At 44.4% G+C, this 16,155-nt stretch overlaps 1 protein-coding gene across 1 annotated transcript in view; it reads left to right on the top strand.

The window, feature by feature from the left end:
• The first annotated feature begins 6,533 nt into the window (after positions 1-6,533).
• Positions 6,534-16,155, top strand: part of LOC110514048 (Krueppel-like factor 7) — a 60,619-nt gene continuing 50,997 nt past the window's right edge. Inside the window, exon 1 of the mRNA XM_036982451.1 lies at positions 6,534-6,992. Coding sequence (XP_036838346.1) covers positions 6,891-6,992 — 102 coding nt within the window. The 5' untranslated portion in view covers positions 6,534-6,890. The remainder of the gene's footprint in view (positions 6,993-16,155) is intronic.

Here is a 16,155-nt window from a genome sequence, read left to right as displayed (position 1 = left end):
TACACCACACATGCAACTGTTTTCAGATGGAACGGCTTCCCCAAAACCTTCTCAATGAAACGTTAACTAAAGTAGCCTATGTCTTCCTGGCCACATGATATCATGATCCAGTGGCCATTTGTTCTGCTCCATCTCATGTGTGCTACAGAAACACTGGTTGCCTGTACACTTTCATTAAAGGATAACGACGCAACAAAATTATCTACATTTCTTAGATTTTACCCAGTCCTCAAAAGTGGTCTCCTGATGTGATTTAAGCATTGTTGTGAACTTAGAACATCCAATGTTGTTGTTTTTCTATTTAAAAAGTGTGACTTTGAGAGCTAAAACCTGAAAGAAATGGGAACAATCAGAAACCTGTTCATTTCTGACTCATCTGTTTTAATGGTAGTCTACTATTAGCCTACTCACCAGCACAGCTTGGTTTGGTCTTACTGTGAGAGACCAATATGGCATTGATCATTTTAGGTCATTCAGAGTACAATTCTCACATGATTTTTCACACAGGCCGCCATTACTTCGCCGGGCGATCTGTTTGGGAAATGTTTTGGCAAAATGAGAGTATACCCACTTCTCCAGGCACCACTACACCAGTGATCGCTTCAATGAAGCATCTCCATTGAAAACATTTATTAGTCCAAGAATAGATAGAATCTGAGTCCCAGAAACTGCCCCAGGAAGTGCAACCACGGTAACACACACATAGACATCACCATTGAAATGTGCGGTCATATGGATGTTCCACTCCACTGCAGGCTTACCATAATAGACTAGAACCAATGAACACCGAGCATAGAGGTCCCCATTAATCTCATCCTGCTTAAATACCTGAATGAGTGAACTCCTGTCAGTGACACACCCAGCCACTGCCTTTTGGGTAAAGGGCATCTGTCATTGTGCTCTCTGCTCTACTAAAGTCCATTGAAATTGTCCTGATCCATCTTCCTCAATAAAAGCCCTGCATTCAGCTGACGGGATTAGCAGCCCTGCTGCCTCATATTCCAATGATGGATCGCAGTCGTTCAATTATTTATACTGTAAAAGCACTAACTGCCAGGTGAAAGCGATGTCAGCATCCCGGTGCAACAGTGTGAGCAGAGTGGTGGACGGTTTGTTTTTTATCTATGATATGCATGCACACAGGGACTCTCGATGGAACCGACGGAAGCTTTTATGTTGCAATAGCAGCTTGTGTATGCATGCACTTTACCACTATGCAACATGGGCTGGGATGATACGGTGATACGCCGTGTGTGTGTGTTTACTGCCACATAACATAGGCTGGTATGATAAGGTCATACTGTGTGTGTGTGTGTGTGTGTGTGTGTGTGTGTGTGTGTGTGTGTGATGGTAGGTTTACTCCCCAGAGATGCCCACCAGGGTCCTCACCAGCAGTTGTTAAATATTTACACCTCAGTCAACCATGCAGAGATAAGCAAAATGCCTGTGTGTGTGTGTTGGTGCTACATGTCTTGGTCTGAGCTCTATCGTTAGTTTTTCTTTCACCTTATCTGAGCTCTCTCTCTCTCTGACTCAACATGTAGGGAGAACATCTTATCTGAGGTCTCTCTCTGACTCAACACGTAGGGAGAACATCTTATCTGAGCCCTCTCTCTCTCTCTGGTTCAACAGGTAGGGAGAAAAATGGAGAGGGAGAGGTGTAGAGAGGAGGTAGAGAGAAAGAGACTGTGTGGTTACGTGTGTGCATGCGTGTGTTTGTCTGTGTCCCTGTGTCTGTGAGAGAGAAATAGAGAGACAGAGAGAGAGTGAGACAGAGTGAGAGCTGAACGAGTCAAATGGATAAATGTCAGTCAGTGCTTCATCAGCTCACAGCGTGCTCTCCCTCCCCAAATGCCATGTGTAAGTCACACATCCAGGGCCGTCAGCCAGCCTCCCAGAACACTGTAATAAGATTACGGCTCTGCTGCATGCCACCGTGTGAGTGTGAGTGTGTGTATGTGTGTGTGTGTGTGTGTGTGTGTGTGTGTGTGTGTGTGTGTGTGTGTGTGTGTGTGTGTGTGTGTGTGTGTGTGTGTGTGTGTGTGTGTGTGTGTGTGTGTGTGTGTGTGTGTGTGTGTGTGTGTGTGTGTGTGTGTGTGTGTGTGTGTTTGTGTGTGTAAGGTAACTCAGTATAAACTAGACTGACACAAATCCAGGCAAATAAGCTCTGTTACTCACATAAAAACAGATGAGGTGAAAGTAGGCATCAGAATAGTTTTCGTCTACCTGTTTTTAGTCTCCTGAGTCAATATATATTAAGACAGCCTCAGTCTCATATACACTACCGGTCAAAAGTTTTAGAACACCTACTCATTCAAGGGTTTTTCTTTATTTTTACTATTTTCTACATTGTAGAATAATAGTGAAATACATCAAAATGACAAAATAAGACATATGGAATCATGTAGTAACCAAAAAAGTGTTAAACAAATCCAAATATTTTTTATTTGAGATTCTTCAAATAGCAACCCTTTGCCTTGATGACAGCTTTGCACACTCTTGGCATTCTCTCAACCAGCTTCATGAGGTAGTCACCTGGAATGCATTTCAATTAACATTTCAATTGTGCCATCTTAAAAGTTCATTTGTGGAATGTCTTTCCTTCTTAATGTGTTTGAGCCAATCAGTTGTGTTGTGACAAGGTAGGGATGGTATACAGAAGATAGCCCTATTTGGTAAAAGACAGAGTCCATATTATGGCAAGAACAGCTCAAATAAGCAAAGAGAAATGACAGTCCATCATTACTTTAAGACATGAAGGTCAGTCAATGCGGAACATTTCAAGAACTCTTAAAGTTTATTCAAGTGCAATCGCAAAAACCATCAAGCGCTATGATGAAACTGGCTCTCATGAGGACCACCACAGGAAAGGAAGACCCAGAGTTACCTCTGCTGCAGAAAATAAGTTCATTAGAGTTATCAGCCTCAGAAATTACAGCCCAAATACAGTCGGGCAAAAAAGTATTTAGTCAGCCACCAATTGTGAAAGTTCTCCCACTTAAAAAGATTAGAGAGGCCTGTAATTTTCATCATAGGTACACTTCAACTATGACAGACAAAATGAGAAAAAAAATCCAGAAAATCACATTGTAGAATTTTTTATGAATTTATTTGCAAATTATGGTGGAAAATAAGTATTTGGTCACCTACAAACAAGCAAGATTTCTGGCTCTCACAGACCTGTAACTTTTTCATTAAGAGGCTCCTCTGTCCTCCACTCGTTACCTGTATTAATGGCACCTGTTTGAACTTGTTATCAGTATAAAAAGACACGTGTCCACAACCTCAAACAGTTACACTCCAAACTCCACTATGGCCAAGACCAAAGAGCTGTCAAAGGACACCAGAAACAAAATTGTAGACCTGCACCAGGCTGGGAAGCCTGAAAATGCAATAGGTAAGCAGCTTGATTTGAAGAAATCAACTGTAGGAGCAATTATTAGCAAAATGATAACAAGGGGTCAAAATGGGGGTCAAAATGATCACAAGAACGGTGAGCAAAAATCCCAGAACCACACGGGAGGACCTAGTGAATGACCTGCAGAGAGCTGGGACCAAAGTAACAAAGCCTACCATCAGTAACACACTACGCCACCAGGGACTCAAATCCTGCAGTGCCAGACGTGTCCCCCTGCTTAAGCCAGTACATGTCCAGGCCCGTCTGAAGTTTGCTAGAGAGCATTTGGATTATCCAGAAGAAGATTGGGAGAATGTCATATGGTCAGATGAAACCAAAATATAACTTTTTGGTAAAAACTCAACTCGACATGTTTGGAGGACAAAGAATGCTGAGTTGCATCCAAAGAACACCATACCTACTGTGAAGCAGGGGGGTGGAAATAGCATGCTTTGGGGCTGTTTTTCTGCAAAGGGTCCAGGACGACTGATCCGTGTAAAGGAAAGAATGAATGGGGCCATGTCTCGTGAGATTTTGAGTGAAAACCTCCTTCCATCAGCAAGGGCATTGAAGATGAAACGTGGCTGGGTCTTTCAGCATGACAATGATCCCAAACACACCGCCCGGGCAACGAAGAAGTGGCTTCGTAAGAAGCATTTCAAGGTCCTGGAGTGGCCTAGCCAGTCTCCAGACCTCAACCCCATAGAAAATCTTTGGAGGGAGTTGAAAGTCCGTGTTGCCCAGCAACAGCCCCAAAACATCACTGCTCTAGGGGAGATCTGTATGGAGGAATGGGACAAAATTCCAGCAACAGTGTTTGAAAACCTTGTGACTTACAGAAAACGTTTGACCTCTGTCATTGCCAAAAAAGGGTATATAACAAAGTATTGAGATAAACTTTTGTTATTGACCAAATACTTATTTTCCACCATAATTTGCAAATAAATTCATTAAAAATCCTACAATGTGATTTTCTGGATTTTTTTTTCTCATTTTGTCTGTCATAGTTGAAGTGTACCTATGATGAAAATTACAGGCCTCTCTCATATTTTTAAGTGGGAGAACTTGCACAATTGGTGGCTGACTAAATACTTTTTTGCCCCACTGTAGATGCTTCACAGAGTTCAAGTTACAGACACATCTCAACATGAACTGTTCAGAGTAGACTGTGTGAATCAGGCCTTCATGGTCGAATTGCTGCAAAGAAACCACTACTAAAGGACACCAATAAGAAGAAGCGACGTGATTGGGCCAAGAAACATGAGCAATGGACATTAGACCGGTGGAAATCTGTCCTTTGGTCTGGAGTCCAAATTTGAGATTTTTGTGTTTCAACCGCCGTGTCTTTGTGAGACGTGGTGTGGGTGAACGGATGATCTCCACATGTGTATTTCCCACCATAAAGCATGGAGGAGGAGGTGTGATGGTGTGGGGGTGCTTTGCTGGTGACACTGTCTGTGATTTATTTAGAATTCCAGGCACACTTAACCAGCATGGCTACCACAGCATTCTGCAGCAATACACCATCCCATCTGGTTTGGGCTTAGTGGGACTATCATTTGTTTTTCAACAGGACAATGACCCAACACACCTCCAGGCTGTGTAAGGGCTATTTTACCAAGAAGGAGAGTGATGGAGTGCTGCATCAGATGACCTAGCCCCCACAATCACCCGACCTCAACCCAATTGAGAAGGTTTGGGATGAGTTGGACAGCAGAATGAAGGAAAAGCAGCCAACAAGTGCTCAGCACATGACTGTTGGAAAAGCATTTCAGGTGAAGCTGGTTGAGAGAATGTCAAGAGTGCAAAGCTGTCATCAAGGCAAAGGGTGGCTAAAATGTATTTTGATAACACATGATTCAATATGTGTTATTTCATAGTTTTGATGTCTTCACTATTATTCTACAATGTAGAAAATAGTCAAAATAAAGAAAACCCCCTGGATGAGTAGGTGTGTCCAAACTTTTGATTGGTACTGTATGTTTGTATTACGGTGTCCATATTAGGGCAGCCTCAGTCTCAGCAGGACTTTTAAGATGCCAACAATCTTGTCTACATAGACTAAGAAAATGTAGGGTCTGGGGATGAAAGGTTGAGTTCATTCTCACATGGGGAGTCTTCCTTCACGTCCTCTTTCAGAAGAGGTCGTAGTGACAAGCACCCCTAACACACAATGGTAGTCTATTGTCAAACGAGAGTTATGTTCCATTCACAAACTTTGAGGCGTATTCCAACAACTTCATTGCACTGAAGAATACTGTTATATACACTATATCCTGTTTACCTCACATAATGGGCCTTGTGTAAATTGGTGACCCCAAATGAGAAAGACACAGGGTATATCCTACATGTACTGCTACATGTTGGTTCCTTCAACAAACTCTCACAGTCTCACGTCACAATAAGACTTTCATCATTTTGAAGTTGTTCCAAACGCACAATGTTGAAGTGGTTAAGGTTAGACATGAACTTTGAATGATTAAGGGTAAAGGTTTGAGATAGGCTTAAAACAAAAATCTAAAAAATAACTTTCTATCATTGGATTCGAACATGCAACCTGTTGCACTAGAGGGAGGTTAGTCATTAACTCCAAATGGTTAACGTAAGGGTTAAGGTTTGGGACAGGCTTAAAACCAAAGTCTCAAAAATTACTTTTATCACTGGGTTCAACTTTCTGCAACAGTAGCAGATGCTTACACCCCCATTCACCATCCCCAACACCCAAACAAAACGAAACCTACTTAAAAGGTAACAGCGCTCACAATTGCCCCTAGTGGCCTTTTTCACGTCATTTCCGGACTTCCTCAGACATGGATGGATGTCGAATACTGACTTGTATCACGGGTGACCTGGTACCTTCAAAGCAACTCCAAGGTCTGTGTTTGTCTTTCTAAATTCTTTGGTCTACTACTTTAGTCACACGTAGAGTATATGGTTAATGTGTAGGCCTATAACCGAGAGCCTATTGTGGTCCAATGATTTGCATATCTCCTCCTCTTACACACCTTAACCTGTCAAATCGCCCCTTTGGCGGGATCGTCAAAGCCATTTACCTTATATAGCCACGCACGAAGTTGATTGACAGTATGTACACGCCCCTCCACTCGCTACTCTCCTCCCCGTTTGTCTTGCGATGCCTGTAGCCTACTACCATCCTGCCCGAACATTTTCCTACGGAAGCGGAGCGCTGGGGAAAAGCCTAGTGGGGATGAGCAAGGTTACTACCTAGCAATATCCTACGGATACACATGGAGCCTCCATCATCTCTGCAAGTTTGCGTTTATCACCAAGTCTAAACTCGTTCATTAGAGTCTCCAGCAAATAGTGAAACTATATATTTCCTTCTTTCGGATCTGTTTATGTTTCTTTCTATGCATTATATTTCCTGAAAGGACTGGCATGAACGTGGATTTTGACATTTGATTAGGCGCAGCCGGATTCCTTTTTTTCGTGGAACAGTCTCCTTTCTGCGCTCCGCATACAGAGCATCACCATGGACGTTTTGGCGAATCACGGTATTTTTCAGGAACTCCAGCTCGTGCATGACACCGGCTACTTCTCTGCGATGCCTTCGCTGGAGGAGAACTGGCAGCAGGTGACTATAGAGTTTCGATCGTTAGCTATATTAATCGTTAAGTGTAGCTATATTGCTGATGGTGGTTTGGCAAAGCCACCGAAGTGCGCCCGAATCACTGACATAGGCGTCAACTTTCCTCCAATATCTTGCATCACAAGTTCAGAGAGAGAGGTACTATAGCCTAAATATAATAGTAACTTGTCAAATAGATGAGTTTATGAAAGGAAACCGCTGCGCTATTGCAATTAAATCTTCATACTAGGCAAATAAATCTGCACGATGTATTGTTACGGTATTGTTAAGAATATTACCCTGTGTGATTAACTTGAAGCATGTAGTCTAATTAACAGTGTCGCAATGTAAACTTGTACTAAGTATGATTGTGTTATGATATTAGATCATACCAGCGGAGTGCTGTTCTGTGTTGAGCCGAGCGCAGGTTGTTATTCGCTGCCGCTAATGTATCCTTCACCGGTGCGCATGGTCTCAGCTGTCAACAGCAATTAGGGAAAAGCGGTCATAATTTCGACAGGGATGATGTAGATCTCTGAATAATAAAACCAGTGCTTTGTACATAAATAATACATCTGCTTCCGTCGGATTACTTGTTTTGAAACCCTCGGCGGCATGAGGCGAGGAGGTTCCCCATTCAAATGCATAATGTATTAACGCAGATGTATAGGGTTGCCGTTCGAGATAAGCAAGTGGTCTTTTTACAAGATGCTGTGGAAATGGGGAATAGGAAGAGGGGGATTATAATGGGGGAATGATGTGGTCCAGGAGTCAAGCCTCGAGGTTTCCGAGTCACATTGTGTCATAGTTTTTATAAGCACAGGCTCTATGGTGAAATGTCACGCCGGGGGACACATGGTGAAACCAACCTACTCTCCGTAGGGCCGCAGGCGTTATTCAACTCTGGTCTGCTGGGAAGTAAACTGTTTCACTTACTATGCAAGAAAGACAACATATACACTTCAGTTTTCTCTGTATGCATAAAGTCTCGATGTTTCTTGTTTTACGCGGTGCGTGTAAAGGCATTTAAAGAACCACGCGGTTTCCATGCAGCATGCCATCCACCTGCGCTGATGGAAGCAGTTTTGGATGATCGATTTCGCCACCAGCATCGCTGGGCTGCAGACAACAGCAGTGCGTGGTCATTTGATGCCGGCTACTTGTGCCAGTAGAGTTCTTGTGTGTAAATGAAGGCTAGTGGTCCATGACCATGGCTTTACCCTCTCTAGTCACCTTCTTAATTGGCTTCCTGCTGTCAGCCACTCAAACATCCAGACTTAACTCAAGATCACTGTCCAATCACACACCAGATATTACTGCAGGCATTTGAAACACTATGTAACCATTGATAAATGTCATGTTACTGTATTACTGACATGGCTCTGGCCTGGTCTGGAGAATACAACCTGTCATCAATCTGAATCCTGGTCTGGAGAATACAACCTGTCATCAATCTGAATCCTGGTCTGGAGAATACAACCTGTCATCAATCTGGTAGAATCCTGGTCTGGAGAATACAACCTGTCATCAATCTGAATCCTGGTCTGGAGAATACAACCTGTCATCAATCTGGTAGAATCCTGGTCTGGAGAATACAACCTGTCATCAATCTGGTAGAATCCTGGTCTGGAGAATACAACCTGTCATCAATCTGGTAGAATCCTGGTCTGGAGAATACAACCTGTCATCAATCTGGTAGAATCCTGGTCTGGAGAATACAACCTGTCATCAATCTGGTAGAATCCTGGTCTGGAGAATACAACCTGTCATCAATCTGGTAGAATCCTGGTCTGGAGAATACAACCTGTCATCAATCTGGTAGAATCCTGGTCTGGAGAATACAACCTGTCATCAATCTGAATCCTGGTCTGGAGAATACAACCTGTCATCAATCTGAATCCTGGTCTGGAGAATACAACCTGTCATCAATCTGGTAGAATCCTGGTCTGGAGAATACAACCTGTCATCAATCTGAATCCTGGTCTGGAGAATACAACCTGTCATCAATCTGAATCCTGGTCTGGAGAATACAACCTGTCATCAATCTGAATCCTGGTCTGGAGAATACAACCTGTCATCAATCTGAATCCTGGTCTGGAGAATACAACCTGTCATCAATCTGGGAGAATCCTGGTCTGGAGAATACAACCTGTCATCAATCTGGGAGAATCCTGGTCTGGAGAATACAACCTGTCATCAATCTGGTAGAATCCTGGTCTGGAGAATACAACCTGTCATCAATCTGGTAGAATCCTGGTCTGGAGAATACAACCTGTCATCAATCTGGTAGAATCCTGGTCTGGAGAATAAAACCTCTCATCAATCTGGTAGAATCCTGGTCTGGAGAATAAAACCTGTCATCAATCTGGTAGAATCCTGGTCTGGAGAATACAACCTGTCATCAATCTGGTAGAATCCTGGCCTAGAGAATAAAACCTGTCATCAATCTGAATCCTGGTCTGGAGAATACAACCTGTCATCAATCTGGTAGAATCCTGGCCTAGAGAATAAAACCTGTCATCAATCTGAATCCTGGTCTGGAGAATAAAACCTGTCATCAATCTGGTAGAATCCTGGTCTGGAGAATAAAACCTGTCATCAATCTGAATCCTGGTCTGGAGAATACAACCTGTCATTAATCTGGTAGAATCCTGGTCTGGAGAATACAACCTGTCATCAATCTGAATCCTGGTCTGGAGAATACAACCTGTCATCAATCTGAATCCTGGTCTGGAGAATACAACCTGTCATCAATCTGAATCCTGGTCTGGAGAATACAACCTGTCATCAATCTGGTAGAATCCTGGTCTGGAGAATACAACCTGTCATCAATCTGAATCCTGGTCTGGAGAATACAACCTGTCATCAATCTGAATCCTGGTCTGGAGAATACAACCTGTCATCAATCTGAATCCTGGTCTGGAGAATACAACCTGTCATCAATCTGAATCCTGGTCTGGAGAATACAACCTGTCATCAATCTGAATCCTGGCCTGGAGAATACAACCTGTCATCAATCTGAATCCTGGTCTGGAGAATACAACCTGTCATCAATCTGAATCCTGGTCTGGAGAATACAACCTGTCATCAATCTGAATCCTGGTCTGGAGAATACAACCTGTCATCAATCTGAATCCTGGTCTGGAGAATACAACCTGTCATCAATCTGAATCCTGGTCTGGAGAATACAACCTGTCATCAATCTGGTAGAATCCTGGTCTGGAGAATACAACCTGTCATCAATCTGGTAGAATCCTGGTCTGGAGAATACAACCTGTCATCAATCTGGTAGAATCCTGGTCTGGAGAATACAACCTGTCATCAATCTGAATCCTGGTCTGGAGAATACAACCTGTCATCAATCTGGTAGAATCCTGGTCTGGAGAATACAACCTGTCATCAATCTGAATCCTGGTCTGGAGAATACAACCTGTCATCAATCTGAATCCTGGTCTGGAGAATACAACCTGTCATCAATCTGAATCCTGGTCTGGAGAATACAACCTGTCATCAATCTGAATCCTGGTCTGGAGAATACAACCTGTCATCAATCTGAATCCTGGCCTGGAGAATACAACCTGTCATCAATCTGAATCCTGGTCTGGAGAATACAACCTGTCATCAATCTGAATCCTGGTCTGGAGAATACAACCTGTCATCAATCTGAATCCTGGTCTGGAGAATACAACCTGTCATCAATCTGAATCCTGGTCTGGAGAATACAACCTGTCATCAATCTGAATCCTGGTCTGGAGAATACAACCTGTCATCAATCTGGGAGAATCCTGGTCTGGAGAATACAACCTGTCATCAATCTGGGAGAATCCTGGTCTGGAGAATACAACCTGTCATCAATCTGGTAGAATCCTGGTCTGGAGAATACAACCTGTCATCAATCTGGTAGAATCCTGGTCTGGAGAATACAACCTGTCATCAATCTGGTAGAATCCTGGTCTGGAGAATAAAACCTCTCATCAATCTGGTAGAATCCTGGTCTGGAGAATAAAACCTGTCATCAATCTGGTAGAATCCTGGTCTGGAGAATACAACCTGTCATCAATCTGGTAGAATCCTGGCCTAGAGAATAAAACCTGTCATCAATCTGAATCCTGGTCTGGAGAATACAACCTGTCATCAATCTGGTAGAATCCTGGCCTAGAGAATAAAACCTGTCATCAATCTGAATCCTGGTCTGGAGAATAAAACCTGTCATCAATCTGGTAGAATCCTGGTCTGGAGAATAAAACCTGTCATCAATCTGAATCCTGGTCTGGAGAATACAACCTGTCATTAATCTGGTAGAATCCTGGTCTGGAGAATACAACCTGTCATCAATCTGAATCCTGGTCTGGAGAATACAACCTGTCATCAATCTGAATCCTGGTCTGGAGAATACAACCTGTCATCAATCTGAATCCTGGTCTGGAGAATACAACCTGTCATCAATCTGGTAGAATCCTGGTCTGGAGAATACAACCTGTCATCAATCTGAATCCTGGTCTGGAGAATACAACCTGTCATCAATCTGGTAGAATCCTGGTCTGGAGAATACAACCTGTCATCAATCTGAATCCTGGTCTGGAGAATACAACCTGTCATCAATCTGAATCCTGGTCTGGAGAATACAACCTGTCATCAATCTGGTAGAATCCTGGTCTGGAGAATACAACCTGTCATCAATCTGAATCCTGGTCTGGAGAATACAACCTGTCATCAATCTGGTAGAATCCTGGTCTGGAGAATACAACCTGTCATCAATCTGGTAGAATCCTGGTCTGGAGAATACAACCTGTCATCAATCTGGTAGAATCCTGGTCTGGAGAATACAACCTGTCATCAATCTGAATCCTGGTCTGGAGAATACAACCTGTCATCAATCTGGTAGAATCCTGGTCTGGAGAATACAACCTGTCATCAATCTGAATCCTGGTCTGGAGAATACAACCTGTCATCAATCTGAATCCTGGCCTAGAGAATACAACCTGTCATCAATCTGGTAGAATCCTGGTCTGGAGAATACAACCTGTCATCAATCTGGTAGAATCCTGGTCTGGAGAATACAACCTGTCATCAATCTGAATCCTGGTCTGGAGAATACAACCTGTCATCAATCTGAATCCTGGTCTGGAGAATACAACCTGTCATCAATCTGGTAGAATGAGTGTTAAATCCAGGCTGACATAGGCCTGGTGTAGTTTCAAAATGTTGTACTCTAGAGACACAGCCTATTGTACTTACAATGTATATGCTTGCAATATTTCCTAGATGTTTGTGTGAGTGAATGAAAAATGTCTCAAGGTCTGGAGTTGACATCCCCAGACCAGATAAGTCATTATAACAGACCTGTCTACCTGACGGCAGCCACTCAGGGACAAGCGACTGGCATTGTCCACCTCCATGGAGAAATATTGCCTGTATAAAACACATAAAACTCTGCCTGGCACATGGAACAATGTTGTCTTAATGCTGTGGCCCACAGTAGACATGTGATGCTTTAAGTGATGCTGTGATAGAACCTTGGTTTTAAAGGGCACCACTGGCATTGTGGTGGTGTTCCCTCCTCCCTGTCTACAGGGCATAAATCAGGTGGTTATGGCATCAGCTGCTAGGCCTACACGAGGTGAGACTGCCCGACCATAGAACATGAATAGGACGTGCAATACAATACACAGATTCAGCACCCAACCATAACCTGAATAGGAGCACATTGCCTATTTTGTCACATGACTGACTGACCAGCTGTCTTGATAGAATTTGTAGAGTGTTTTGTTATTCCCTGTCTACCCAGTTGGTAGATGTAGAATTATCACTGGCCACATCACATGGACCTCATGGCTACACTGTAATACTACAGCCACAACACAAGAGCTGGCTGACATTGACCTACAGACAGTCTGTCTGCCCTCCAACACACTCACTTTGTCCTTCAGGGTTCACTCACAATAAGGGATGTCTAGTCAGTACTCAGGCAACATGGCCGAATATCACTCTACTGTATCAGAGATGTGCTTGGTTTCTAAATGTAGTGAAAGGGATATAGCATGTCTTTATAGAGGAGCTGTGTGTGTGTGTGTGTGTGTGTGTGTGTGCATGTGTGTGGAGATCTCCAGCAACCTGGCAGGTAGCAGTGGTGGTTGATGATAAAGAGAGGAAGGAGGGAGGGAGAGAGAGAGCAAGAGGAGAGGAGATGAGGAGAGGGCAGGAGAAGAAAGTGGAGAGGAGAAACGAGAAGAGAACAGGAGAGGAGAGGAGAAGAGAGGAGAGGATGGGAGAGAGAGTAGAAGAAAGAGGAGTGAGGATAGGAAAAGAGGGTAGGAGAATAAAGCAGAGAGGAGAGGAGACAAGAGGAGAGGAGAGGGTAGAAATGAGAGGAGAAACAAGAAGAGAACAGGACAGGAGAGGAGGAGGGGATAGGAGAGAGTAGAAGCAAGGAGAGAGAGTAGAGGCAAGAAGAGGAGAGAAGGGAAAAGGTAGAGAGGAAAAATGAGAAGAGGAAAGGAGAGGAGAGAAGACAAGAGGGGAGGAGAGGACTGGAGAGGAGAGGAGGAGAGAAGAGTAGGAGGAGAGGGAGTACAGGCAAGGAGGAGAGGAGAGGAGGAAAGTAGAAGCAAGGAGATGAGGAGAGAGAGTAGAGGCAAGAAGAGGCTGGAAGAGGAGAGAGTAGAGGCAAGGAGATGAGGAGAGGGAGTAGAGGCAAGAAGAGGCTGGGAGAGAAGAGAAGGAAAGGAGAGAAGAGGAGAGGAGGACAGTGAGATAAAGGAGAGAAGTGCCAAGCATGCACATTTGCTACTGCAGGGTTTCACATTTCACAGTCCACTGGGCCAAGCCTGCAGGAGCAGATAGATGTAGAGATGTAGAGATAGAGAGATATAGAGAGTCAAAGAAAAAGAAAAGCATGAAGAGACAGACATGGAGCTGGACTGACTGACCGGCTTTCCCTTTGACTGACCAGGGAATCTGCCCCGGAGTGTCTCTTGTGTTATCCTGACCCTGTCTGCAGCCAGCCGGCTGCGTGCGTGAGTGAGTGTGTGTTGTAATCCTCAGTAGGGCCCCAGCTGCTTTCTCACAGCATGCAGACTGGAGGAGGAGAGCACTTACTCTCCCTCTCTCCCTCCTTCCCTCTCTCCTTCTCTCCTTCCCTCCCTCCCTCCGTCTCTCCCTCTCTCCTTCCCTTCCTCCTTTTCTCCCTCCTTCCCACCTCCTTAGCTCGTTCATATGAAATGAAGAATCAACTCCCAATGGGATTGTCAGACGGCAGCACTCTGGTTAGTGTGTAAGAGGGCGTGTACGCACACACATAAACACACAAAAACGCAAACACAAAAAAACACACACACACACAAACACACACACAAAAACACACACTTGTGTGAGGACATGACCTCTGAGACTGTGTTTCTGATAAGCTCCAGTGTGTTGTGAGTGCATGTTCTGTATGGGGAGATACAGGATATATCTAGCTTATTCTATTTCTGTCTTCACCACCAAGCCAGCAGTCCTCTCTAGCTTATTCTATATCTGCCTTCACCACCAAGCCTGCAGTCCTCTCTAGCTTATTCTATTTCTGTCTTCACCACCAAGCCAGCAGTCCTCTCTAGCTTATTCTATTTCTGTCTTCACCACCAAGCCTGCAGTCCTCTCTAGCTTATTCTATTTCTGTCTTCACCACCAAGCCTGCAGTCCTCTCTAGCTTATTCTATGTCTGCCTTCACCACCAAGCCTGCAGTCCTCTCTAGAATGGCCATGTTTCCTTGCTGATGCTGATTGGTTACTGGTATAGGAGCAGTCTTCAATTCAGCCGTTCACTTATGGAGGGATTCATTCAATTCAATTCTAGTATTTTTCCATACATTTTTCCTTCATTTCTCAATTCGTAGTGAGAAAACCCTGAAATATTGTCAGACGTGCAGTAACTTGTATGATAAATCACTATCGTCATCTGATATGATGCAGATCTCTACATTTCAAAGTAATGAAGTGACGTAATAGCAATTCTATGAATCCACCTCAAAGGAATCGGACAGAAGAAAGAGGTTGGTGAGCAAAGCTTTGTCCCAGGAATCCAATAGATCATCAGCATGTGGAGGAGAGGACAGAGATTGTCCTGAGATGACATCACTCATGACACACTCTTTATGAAAGGAGCTTCATGTGGTTGAGCGTCATTTCTCAGGAGGGCGTTACGCAGCGCTCAGGAGACACTATCTTATGACTGAGCGTCATTTCTCAGGAGGGCGTTACGCAGCGCTCAGGAGACACTATCTTATGACTGAGCGTCATTTCTCAGGAGGGCGTTACGCAGCGCTCAGGAGACACTATCTTATGACTGAGCGTCATTTCTCAGGAGGGCGTTACGCAGCGCTCAGGAGACACTATCTTATGACTGAGCGTCATTTCTCAGGAGGGCGTTACGCAGCGCTCAGGAGACACTATCTTATGACTGAGCGTCATTTCTCAGGAGGGTGTTACGCAGCGCTCAGGAGACACTATCTTATGACTGAGCGTCATTTCTCAGGAGGGCGTTACGCAGCGCTCAGGAGACACTATCTTATGACTGAGCGTCATTTCTCAGGAGGGCGTTACGCAGCGCTCAGGAGACACTATCTTATGACTGAGCGTCATTTCTCAGGAGGGTGTTACGCAGCGCTCAGGAGACACTATCTTATGACTGAGCGTCATTTCTCAGGAGGGTGTTACGCAGCGCTCAGGAGACACTATCTTATGACTGAGCGTCATTTCTCAGGAGGGTGTTACGCAGCGCTCAGGAGACACTATCTTATGACTGAGCGTCATTTCTCAGGAGGGCGTTACGCAGCGCTCAGGAGACACTATCTTATGACTGAGCGTCATTTCTCAGGAGGGCGTTACGCAGCGCTCAGGAGACACTATCTTATGACTGAGCGTCATTTCTCAGGAGGGCGTTACGCAGCGCTCAGGAGACACTATCTTATGGTTGAGCGTCATTTCTCAGGAGGGCGTTACGCAGCGCTCAGGAGACACTATCTTATGGTTGAGCGTCATTTCTCAGGAGGGCGTTACGCAGCGCTCAGGAGACACTATCTTATGACTGAGCGTCATTTCTCAGGAGGGCGTTACGCAGCGCTCAGGAGACACTATCTTATGACTGAGCGTCATTTCTCAGGAGGGTGTTACGCAGCGCTCAGGAGAC

This window comes from Oncorhynchus mykiss, chromosome 7 (genome assembly GCF_013265735.2).
Source record: "Oncorhynchus mykiss isolate Arlee chromosome 7, USDA_OmykA_1.1, whole genome shotgun sequence".
Taxonomy (NCBI): Eukaryota; Metazoa; Chordata; class Actinopteri; order Salmoniformes; family Salmonidae; genus Oncorhynchus; species Oncorhynchus mykiss.
Note: the sequence above shows the minus strand (reverse complement) of the source record. Positions and strands in the feature narration are given on the sequence as shown.